Source organism: Euprymna scolopes, chromosome 4 (genome assembly GCF_053919585.1).
Source record: "Euprymna scolopes isolate OS-2025 chromosome 4, ASM5391958v1, whole genome shotgun sequence".
Lineage (NCBI taxonomy): Eukaryota > Metazoa > Mollusca > Cephalopoda > Sepiida > Sepiolidae > Euprymna > Euprymna scolopes.
This window is the reverse complement of record NC_136485.1, coordinates 156137120-156149095: the sequence shown is the minus strand read 5'-3', so window position 1 is coordinate 156149095 and position 11976 is coordinate 156137120. Positions and strand designations below refer to the sequence as shown.

The following is an 11976-nucleotide window of genomic DNA, read 5'->3' as shown; positions in this document are numbered from 1 at the left end:
AGTTTTTGTAACAAATGAACATAGATTGATTTTTGTCTTCCATAAAAAGTGTATCCAGTTTTACAACGAGATTGTCCATTTCTTTCTCGGCATTTAGTAATGAGATGTCCATTTCTACTATAGCTGTGTAGCTGTCGAAATTGCAGCAATCAGGAGCAAATTCTTGCGGCTCGAGATTTTAAATCTACTTTCTTCCTGGCTTGTCTCAGTCACATGACCGAATGTATAAAACGTGAAACCGGCAACAAGCTCTCTCTTTGGCTTTCTTTGGGCAGGATAAATAAAATAGGTTGGGACATTAAGATTGAAGACATCAAAAGGCAGCGTATTCACCATTTTGCATGAATATGTATCAATGAGTCCGACGCGATACACCTGAAAAAGATCAAAGGTTACATCAACTGAAATATTATGAAACTAATATTTAAGATAAGAACAGTAGTTAAAGTATTACAAGAAAGAAATCATGTGCGATAAAGGTTGACCAATTTTATGCATTGCCTATGTGGGGATCTATGAATAAAAATAATGAAACCCCCAACTGGATGTTGACTTGTTGGCTGTTACATACAAAGTAGACAAAACCATCTCTACACATCGGCTCCACGCACCCTTCTGGTCAGAAAAAGAAAAATAGTCAAAAAAGTTAATCAGGCCAATGAGAAACGTGTGCACCTAAAATAAGGGGTAGACAGCCGGCATGTTGTGTGAGTCGGTGGGGAGAGATGAATAGCCGAGGTTTAGTGAACCAGGAGAGAAGAACGGAAACGGGCCAAGAGAAAAAAATAAAAAACAGACACATCATCCAGCGAGAAGGAAATCCGTTTTCAAAGTTAAAGCCAACAACAGTCTTTTGTTAAGGATTACTACAAGACCACCAAAAACTGAAGAGAAGGTATCTCCTCCTCCCACAAAAGAAATAATCATTCGTCTTTCAATTCCTTCTCTTTCTTCTTTTCTTCCAAGCATGGTTTCTCTTTTTCCTGTCCAACGCGTATGACAGGCAGACACATGGGTGCTTTACAGGTATGCTGTTTGTATGTCCGTATCTATTTTCCCCACACGTTTCCTTTTTCACGGTATGTGTTCGAGCCTGCCTGCCTGGCTGCTACCACTTTTTTTTTTTTTGCTCAACACACACCTCCAAGCACTCGGATAATGCTGGCCACCAAGGCTAGTATTAAATTGTTCGAATATGTTTTTTTTCCTCATACATACACACCCACATGTACGCATGCACATATGCACACACACGCACGCATATACACATCCTCATACACACACGGCCACATGTACACACGCACAGACACATACATATATTCATGTTCACGTATATACACTCACATTCATGTGCATACACACACACACTAACGTACACACATGTACGCACACATACGCGCACATGTACACACACATGGGAAACGTCACTTCCCCTGAAAGGAAATCTAGACATACGCAGTCAGAACACTGACCCAACAACAACCATTCAACTTCCTCTTTCTTACCTTTTGCCTTGGTTCGTCAACCAGTTCGTGTTCACAGCTCTTGGCTTGAAGACTTTTCCACGTGGACGACTGCTATCATGCACACGTGGCTTTGCTGAGGCCAACACTCTCTCTCTTTCCCTTTCTACATGTGGGACTGCTATTTCTCGTTCCTCTACTTTATTTCTGTCTTTTCCACGCGTGTAGTCGTCAGCGACTGAATGAACACTTGTTCCACCTAAACCCTTTATTTTCGACATAAAATAAACGACACGTTTATTTTATTCAGCAATTGAGTTTTGTTTCCTTCTTTCCATTCGTTCCATTATTTTCTTTTGTAGCGAGTTAGGATATTAATATCCTGGTTTGCAAGAAAATTAATAAAATAGTTTCTTTAAATAATTGCACAATAATTTCACGTTTATTAGTGGTAATCTTTTAAAATAACAAAAAATGCAAAAAAAAAAAAAAAAATGGGTGGAATAATAAATAAGCAAAAAACCAAAGGCAAACTAAGTTTCTTTTTTACCTAACTAGATACGTTTAATGTTGCAATTTATTTATTTACATTTTCTCACACTACTTTTATTCTTAACTAAGAAAATTGCTTTGTTTGCCATATTATTTTAATTTATAAGGGAAAAGAAATTCAAGAGAAATTAAATTCCTCTGCTCCAAACAAAATAATAATAATAAAAAAGAAATAAAACACAATGACACCTCCGTCGCATTTAAAATGTGCCACATTTACTTTTTTAACAAAATAACAAGATGAACAAGCAAAGTTCGATCGGTAAGAGTTCTTGTGAAATCATTGAGGTTAGAATATTCAAATTAGGTGAAAATCCTTTGTGGAATTACTAAGATTAAAAGGTGATGTTAGATGAAAGTCCTTCGTTAAAATAATAAGATTGGAAGATGAAAATCTTTTGTGAAAATAATGTCCTTATTTCAAGGTTTTTGTTTTAACTGGCGAAGTTCGCCTTATTCAAAAGTCCCATGAGGAAAGTAGTCCGTTGTTATTAATTCTTATAGAAAATGTACAGAATGGGTGCGTGTGTGCATAAGTGTGATTTTTTGGATGCCCGCATGGCATGTGTAATTATGGTTTCAACAGATTTGAAAACGACGATGAGATGAAAACAAGAGACATGTTCTTGTGTCCAGTTGTAGCGAAAAGAGAGAGAGATAGAGATAGATAGAGAGAGAGAGAGAGAGAGAGAGAGAGAGAGAGAATGTTTGTTGCGTTTATATACTTTTTGAATCAGATTCCAGCATAAGATTGCTGCTGCTGATATTTGATTTGGGAAAGCGTTAAAAAACAATTTAAAATTTCTCATTGGTCGATATTGTCACGTGGTATTGTTTTCGCCTATGCCCGCCAGAAATATGTCCATTTTGATTTTGTTGTTGTGAGAAAAGCGTGTTGGGCGTATTTGAAATTATGTCGTTGTAGGAAGAACTTATTTTTGTGCAAATGCGCGGGGAAATTAAATCAATGAACGTTCGTTTATTTCGCACGAGTGTGTGTGTGTGTGTGTGTGTGTGTGTGTGTGTGTGTGTGTGTGTGTGTGCGTGCGTGTGCGTGCGCGTGCGTGTGCGCGCGCGCGTGTGTGTGACAGCACAATTTATTTCCTTTCATTGTTTTATTGTTTTAATTTTCATTTCGTTGTTTTGTTTTTCTAATTATGCAGAGAAAGGACGATGAAATTTAATTTTTAACGGTATCTTTTATTCATTAAAATGTTATGTGAAACAATAGTCTTGTTGAAAAAAAAATTATTAGTTATTTCATTTCATTATTAACATATTCATAACAAATACACAGTAGTTAAAAATTAAAACGCACTTATCAGTTTTTATTTTTTTAATATTTTATTTTTATTTTTTTTAAATTGCTAGACTGTACAGTCATGACCGTCTTTATAACGAAGGCCACGGTCGGTACAGTTGACTCGCTAATTTCGTTTCGCTAAAATTTTCGTTCCGTTCGATTTTTTCCATCCGTTCGCGACTGCCACCTTGCAGACTACTAAAGTCAACATTGCCATAAATTTTAATATAAAAATGTTGTTACACATATACTTTCGCTTCTATTTGCTATTATTACTCCTCCGAGCAACAGCAACACAACACCCAATAATCCTGCTAGTCTACAATAATGCCAAAAAGTTTGTCAAATTAAAAAGAAAATTATGTCTACAAATAAAAATAGAACTTTCACGAAACTAAAATCTAGAAACGACAAAAACAAAGAAAGTACGACACATAAATTAACCGGACCTGATGAAAGTTTTGTCTACGGTGATGGAGGTGGGGGCGGCGGGGGTAATGACATCATCACTGTTGCTAGGGAACACATAAAATATGACGCAACCAAAGTTTATCATCACCGCTAAAAATAACATGTCTAAAATAAGAAAATAAAAATAGCCATACTTTGTATTTTTTCAGAATATTTTGGAACGGGGACATTTTACTGGTTCATTTAAAAACGAAAGAGTATTTACTGTTGTTTATGTTTTTAAAATAGTCGAGATTTCAGTTTAACTTTATAAGTGGATAGTGGAAAAACATAAGACACACACAAAAAAAAAATATCGTATTTGAATAAATAAAAATGTTTTTAATAGAAAATAAAAATACATATTGCAAAATATTTTACAGTAAATTCGAAACTAAATAAAGTCGCTACTTTACCGGATTTTAAAAAATCTATTTCACGGCGTTTACATACGACCTCCGTAAAACAGGCAGGCCCGTTCATTGAAAAATGACGTCGTACACGTGGTAAGCAAGCAAGATCTGTAGAACAGACGGTCAATTATGAGAGTCTGTTCTACAGATCTTGCTTGAGAACTTTGTAAAACAAGCATTAGAAAATGCATTTAAAAAGAAAGGAAGAAACATGATTTATACTGAAATTGAACTTTGTTCAATATTAATTAAAAAAAAACAAAAAAACAAGAAAAACAAGAATTAATTTAAAAAAGAAAAGTATTGTTTCTGCGTTAAAAGTAAATAAACATTGCGTGGTCTCATGGATTTTAAAGAATCTAATTCGTTTAGTATTTTAATTGTGAATGTATATCAATCATTCACACTGAGGAAGATCGAAGGATCGGTAAAAAATTATGTGCTTTTGAAAGAAACATTTTCCTTTTTTTTTTTTTTTTCAAAAGACTTTTTGTATTCCACCACGTCAACACATAGGAAATTAATACAGAAAAGATATAAACATTCATATATTTTTCGTATTAATATTTTATTCACACACGCACACACACACACACACACACACACACACACACACACACACACACACACACACACACACACACACACACACACACATATATATTTACTACAATAATTATTAAATACCTACAGACACTAGTGTTTCATCCTTTCGAGAATCATATATATATATGAGCAAACAGTTAATAAAATATGTTAAACACTTTGAAATGAGTTAAAAACATATTTAATCTGAAAAGGAAACACTAGATAAATGGATAGTCCTTAATCCGCGGAGTTTCGAAGAAATACTCTCCTTCTCATCAGAGGGTAGGAATTAGCAAAATGCGGGATCGGATTTTGCATGCAGAAGTATTTGATGAAACAACAAGTAAGTCAAAGATCTTACTTGAAAACAAAATAAGTTAAGCAGAGAGAATATGGTAAAGAAAAAGGTGATTACACATGAATGGATAGTCTGGTGGAAGATAAAAATTCCAGTGACAGTAAAATTCAAATGTAAAACTTCAAGAAAGGTAAAAGAATTTCCATTTGTACAAGTAAAATCCAAAGACATCCCGTAATTGGAAGAAGATGGTCCATAATAATCCAAAGGCAGAAATCCATGGAATAATTCACAAACATGTGTACAAGGAAAAAAAAATAATAATATTAATAAAAGGAAAATAAGATGTGCTTTTCACTCTACTTCCGAGACATAACTATAAATAAAAAATATCTAGGAAGAAAAAGGAAAGAGAGAGAAAAAAAAATGATAAAGTTAAATATAAAATAAAGGGAAACAAAAGTCAAAACGACCCAGACAGGAAATGTTAAAGGTGCGAAAATATATAAAAGGCAAAATAATATAGGGCAGCTGAAATGTACAGGTTATCACTTAAAAAAATGTCAGCAAGAGTTATTAAACGACACTAAAAGGAAAATAAAAAAGGAAAATAAAAAGATAAAAAAGGAAAATAAAAATAAATAAATAAATATATAATAAATAAATAGAAAATAAAGAATAAATAATAAATAAATGAATAAAATATAATAAAAAATAAAATATAATATATAATATAAAATGAAATAAAATAAGAATAAGAAAAGAATAAAGATAAAAATAAAAATTATTTAAGGGGAGAAGATGGCCGGTATCTACAATTTCAGGGGAAAAAAAGTAAGTAAATTCATATAGTAAAATTTAAGTAAATATACATACAAAAAAGTGTGGGTAGATTGATATATTAGATAGATAGGAAAGTTTAAAGAATAAAACAGAAAATGTAGATAAAAAACCGGCCATGCAAAGAAGAGATAAAGAATTAAAATAAAGGATTATTAAATTATAAAGTATTAAGAAGTATGTCGAAAAACGAAAAAGTTAAAGAAAAAATATTTTATATCTATATAAAAGGTAAAAGTAATAACTATGTAATTTCAAAATTGCCATAATTAAATTTGGACTTATGTTTACAGAAAGAGATCAGTTCATTTTTAGAATTTATTATATTGTTACTTTGAGGGGAAGTAATTATAGTTATAGCTTCAGTTGTACAGAGGCGACATGACTTAGAGCCTGGAGTATAAGACTTAACTTTTTTTATAATAGTCCATTTGATTGAGAAGGGAGTATTGTTAGAGTTAAGTTTTTTAATTAAAGTGGTTAGAGAAGTTCCTTGGTTATTATTAGAATTATGGTTGTTAAAAGAAGAAATGTGGTTTGATATTCTTTTCTTAATTAATGTTGAAGTAGCGCCGATATATGTATGTACTTTATTAAAAGCTCGAGGTCTGGTATTAATATTAATTTGCTGATTTGTATTAGTTAAATAGTTTGAATTTTGTTCATAGTGTTCAACAAATGGTGGGACAATGTCTGTATGAGGACTATTTTGGAGGGGATAATGAGTGTTGTTAGTGTTAGGATGGCTGTTAGGAGAAATATTGTTATTCTCATTAATATTATCATGATTATTATTATTATCATCATTATTACTAGTTGTATGATTGTAAATGGAAGGGCTGCTCGAATGGTGTATTGGATTAGTAACTATATCAGATGGAGGATGGGAAGAAGAATAACTTGAAGATGAAATATTAGTGTCTGTTATAGGAGGATTGCGTGGGAGCTCAGTAATAGTACAAGAATATATAACATCTTTATGGATACAATCATTATTGAGTGGGCAAAGATGTTTGTTATTACAATTACAGTTAGTTTTGGGTTTAATTGGGAAAAGGATTTTTTGGGCTGATTTAATTATTTTGTTATTAGATGTTAAGATTCTTTGTGCTAAATTAGGCATTGTTGAATAAGAAATCCGGATTGAATTTTTATTGAAAATAGAACTATATCTGTGTGGGTATTTGAAAGAGTTTTGTACAATGTTGAAGAATTCCTTAGGTATATTAGTTTTCACATTTAGGCTAAATGGAGGATTAAACCAAATATTTTTCTTTCTCCTGATGTGACTAGGTGGGTTAGAGGCATTGCGATTAGTATTTTGGTTTGGATTATAAATGTAGACTGGTTCATTGTTATTGATAGCGGCAGATCTTGTTATTTGAACTGGTTTCTTACGAGTTATATTGTGTGTGATTACAGATTTAAGGCGGCCTGAAGGAGGAGCATAATTGTTGTATTTAATCTTTTCCTTGTATCCTGAGTTCCATAAAGCATTATTGAAGAAAGTAGCATTTTGATTAAAAGTTTTTTTATCAGCAGAAAAAGCAGAAATTCTTCTAGAAACAGATGGTATTATAGATTTTATAATTGAGCTGGGGTGGTTAGAAGGTTTATGGACGTATAAAAGCGTAAGATTAGGTTTATGATAGGGGCTATGAGTTTCGGTGTTAAGATTAAGTGTAACATCTAGAAAATTTGAAGTTTTTTGTTTGGTTCAATAATTATAGAAAGGCCAAAGTTATTGAAGAAGTTATGTAATTTTTTAATAGTTTTGTTGTAGTTTCTTGGCCTGGCTGTTGTAGTAAAAAGGGCATTGTCTCTATAAAGACCCCCTTGGATATGTTTAAAGTGGTATTTAAGTTCTTTCAGTAAGAAGAGTCCCACTAAATCTGTAACTTCTGCAGAGTCAGAAGCACCCATCAAGATGTCAAAATTATCAGGGGTATCCTTTCTAGCCCAAAGCTTATTGTTAAATTGTATAAGGGACTTTCTCGCTAGGAGAATCAATTTTATTTCTAAATTAGTTAAGCCAGAATTTCTTTTAGCAAAGATAAGAGCCTTATTTAAAAGGATCGGAGAAATTGATTGATAATAATTTTGGATGTCAAATGTTATGAAGTTAAGGAGGTGTTTATTTTTAATGGAGACAAACCAATTAATTACGGAATCTGAATTCAGCCAAAGAGGGAAACCTACTTTTTCTTTAATGGAAGGGATGATTCTATCTAAGATATTTTTGCTTACAGCTCCTAAGTCAGAGTTAGATGGACAGATCAATCTGATGGAGGGGTTGTCATAGAAATTAGGTTTATGATCTTTGAGAGTGAAACTAGGAGTACCCGGAGAAATTATTTCAGTGAAGTTATGAATGTTCATAGAAGTCAGTAAAAGTTTAGCTTCAGAATTAATGGAATCTAAAGTCTTAGGAGGGACTATTTTATAAGATTTATTAAGTTCTTTATACAAAAGTTTTTTATATGTAGGATAGTCAAGTTTATAATAATTTTTTGTCTTATCAGCAGGGACGAATATATGTTTATTCTTTTTAACTTTTTCGGCAAAATTATTTATTTTTTGAGTAACCGGATTATAATGGTGTTTTTGTTTCTTAAATTTAATTTTTTTGACTAAATTCAACATGGAATTCTCAAACTCTTCGAGGTAAGGGTTGTATTTGGGGTGGGCAGTAGTTTTTAATCCATAAAATTTGGCAGCAATTCTTTCGAATTTCTTTTGTTCTCTATGAGAGTTGATAGGGAGTTCATTTAAGATTTCAGGGTGAAGTTGATCTTCAGAGGAAATAGGCGCTTTAAGTTTATTTTTAATGCTTAAGTCATGGTGATAAGCCTTCCGCCTTATATTTTTTAAGAAAGTGTTCAAAGCGAGAACAAATTTGTGGATATATTCCTGTTGGGTAGGAATATATATATATATATATATATATATATATATATATATAAATTATCCTCGGTCAGTGTATGAGAATTCCTTCGGGACTTAGACAATTTTCCTTCAGGACTGAGTCTATTTGTATTCTCATTTAATTATTAACTAATATTAATTTTATTATTATTATTATTCATTTATTTATTTATCTATGTTCGTCCCATCTTTATTGAGGGAGAGACGGAATTTACTTACCATTAAAAAAGCCGACATTGTTTCTAACTCTGCCCTCTTCAGTAGTTTTATTATTATTATTATTATTATTATTATTCATTATTAGTTTTATCTCTTACTCACCATTAAAAAAGCCTGTATTGTCTCTAACTTTGTCCTCTTCAGTAGTTTTATTATTATTATTATTATTATTATTATTATTATTATTATTATTATTATTATCATTATTATTCATAACTAATAATTACTTTATTTTTACCGTTTAACAATTTCATTTCTATTCCATTATACATATTGAAATCAATTGCGTCTCATTTTGCCGTTTGAATTAAACGCTTTCACGTTGCAACATTAAAAAAAAAAAATAAATAAAAAACACAATCTTCTTCCACAAACGGCTAAAATGATTCATGTGAACTTTTTCGAACATGATTACTAGGAATGAATGCTGTCCACGCTACAAATCAGTTCTTTCAACGGGTTTCTTTTTCTTTTTCATTTCGATACTTTTTTGTGGCCAAGAGCGGAGGTCCGCTTGAAATATAAAAAATAACAATAAAAATTTTAAATACAAAAAGTAAAATCGTTTTTCATGCTTCAAAAAACCCTCATAACCTTTAAATCACTATATATATATATATATATATATATATATATATATATATATATATATATATATATATATATATATATATATATATACGTTTTATTTTTTTATTACCGTTTTATCTGTTTAGTTACATATGCTTCTGTTGCCGGGCCATATCTACGATCCAGCTGCCTCGTCAGACCTTCTACGATCCAGCAGCCTCGTCAGACCTTACAGAAACTTCTGTAAGGTCTGACGAGGCTCCTGGATCGTAGATATGGTCCGGCAACCGAAACATATGTAACTAAACCGATAAAACTGTAATAAAAAATAAAACGCATATTTGCTATGTAATAGTATTGAGCACTCTCTTCAGGTTTTTACTAATTACCATTTTTTCTGTCTGTCTGTCTGTCTGTCTGTCTGTCTGTCTCTCTCTCTCTCTCTCTCTCTCTCTCTCTCTCTATATATATATATATATATATATATATATATATATATATATATATATATATATAATGTATAAAGTCAAGCAATGCCGTTATATCAACAAAACTAGCAGTATCTTTTTTTAAAATACCAAGCACTTCTTCCTAGATCAAAAATTAAATAAATTACCAAACTCATATATATATATATGTAATGTGCAACTGTTCTTTTCGAAGCGTCTTGATTATCTGTTTAGGTGTAACTTATTACTAATAGCTATAACGTCAGCAGATAAACAAGGCATCTTACAGGCCTGCTGTTCGGAGGTCGTGCCCACACCGCCATTATCTATTTACAATTGACGTCAGAAAATTACGAAAATACTGCTGTATATTTTCTTTCTAGCTCCGTTTCATTTTTCGGGTTTATTTGTGTTTGCTTTACTAAAGTTTACAGGTGAGTTGAGAATGCTATTGCTTAATCCTTAAACGTTATTGCAATCTCGTTTTTCTTATATATTCTTCGAGCTGGAGTAAATAGCAACAATTATTTTGATTTTAGATTTTCAAAAGAAAAAAAAAATTAGCTTATAATTTTATTAAAACTTTAGATTTCTTTTTTTCTATCAGATGCCAAGAAGATGCACATTTTTAAATTTTAATTTTGCGCATTTCAGGATTTTTTTTTAAAATTTATATTATTTTAGCAATCAGTTTGATGACTTTCTATTCCGTTCAGATTTAAAAGTATCACGAAGTAATTCACTCTTTAAAATGGCTGGAGAAACCGAAATGCACTCTGGTGGATTTTAATGTCATAATCAAAATGGATAATCTATAATTAAAGGCAATCGTTTGTAATATTGACGTTGTGTATAAACTCGAAATTAGTTTTCAACGGAACGAAAAAAAAGTCACTTGTTAGTTTTCAAAGTTGTATAAAACAACAGAATGAAAATAGGGTGCTAATGCACTTACTGATCCGGGCTATTTTTTAAATTGTATTTCCAAGTTTAATGATATGTTTTTTTTTTATTATTATTATTCAATTGTAAGGTTAAGTACAGAAAACACCCTCCCCTCGTTAAGAATAGCTTTTTAAATAAGAACGTTTAGCACGGATCAATAAGTGCATGAGTACCGAAAATAGAGAAAAGAAAAACGTTTATGCGAAGTTGAGTTTGAAAGATTTTTTATTACAAAAAAACGACGGTGCGAAAAAAAAAAAAAAAAAAAAAAAATTAAAATTTTATTAATCTTAAATTAAAATCTGCATTGGCAATTGCCAATACAGGACGAGCGACGCTGTTAGTAACTCGAATCTGCTGGCATTAATAGCAAACCGAAATACACCGACGGCACGTTTGCATTATACGGACGGCGCCGGTTGACCACGAGAAGACTTGCCTTTAAGAACTTGGGATCAAACTGTTTAAGTACAGAATAATTACAAAAATCCCTCCCCTCCCATGTTAAATAATAGATTTCTAAATAATTAACGAGTTTGTTTTACTGTACACATAGATTCGAAAAAGTTGTCACAAAACAAATATATAACAAATAAATGTTATCAAAGGCAAGATAAGTCACTTTTCTACCTAACTGGATATGTTTTTAGTGTTTTTATTCAATGTAACATTGTTATTCAGCTCGAAAAACATAAGATATACTGTTAAAAACTCGCCGAATATATGTCAGCTTATGTCACGGTAACATATTGAGCGAGTTTCTAACTGTATTTTGTCTGTTTTTTTTTATTTGTAACTCATTTTCCCAAACTTACCGCCTCAAAGAGAGAGTCGGCCGCCATTTTAAATTTTCCAATACATCGGTAAACACTATATGTTTTTCGAGCTGAATAAACATGCTACATTAAATATAAACACTAAAAACATATCCAGTTAGGTAGAAAAGTAACTTACCTTGCCT

The 11976-nt window shown here is 31.6% G+C and overlaps 1 protein-coding gene across 1 annotated transcript in view; it reads left to right on the top strand.

The window, feature by feature from the left end:
* Window positions 1–996: 996 nt before the first annotated feature.
* The window catches only part of LOC145269771 (uncharacterized), a 95199-nt gene continuing 84219 nt past the window's right edge, over window positions 997–11976 (top strand). The window contains exon 1 of the mRNA XM_080125496.1: window positions 997–1026. Within this exon, the coding sequence (XP_079981622.1) occupies window positions 997–1026 (30 nt within the window). The remainder of the gene's footprint in view (window positions 1027–11976) is intronic.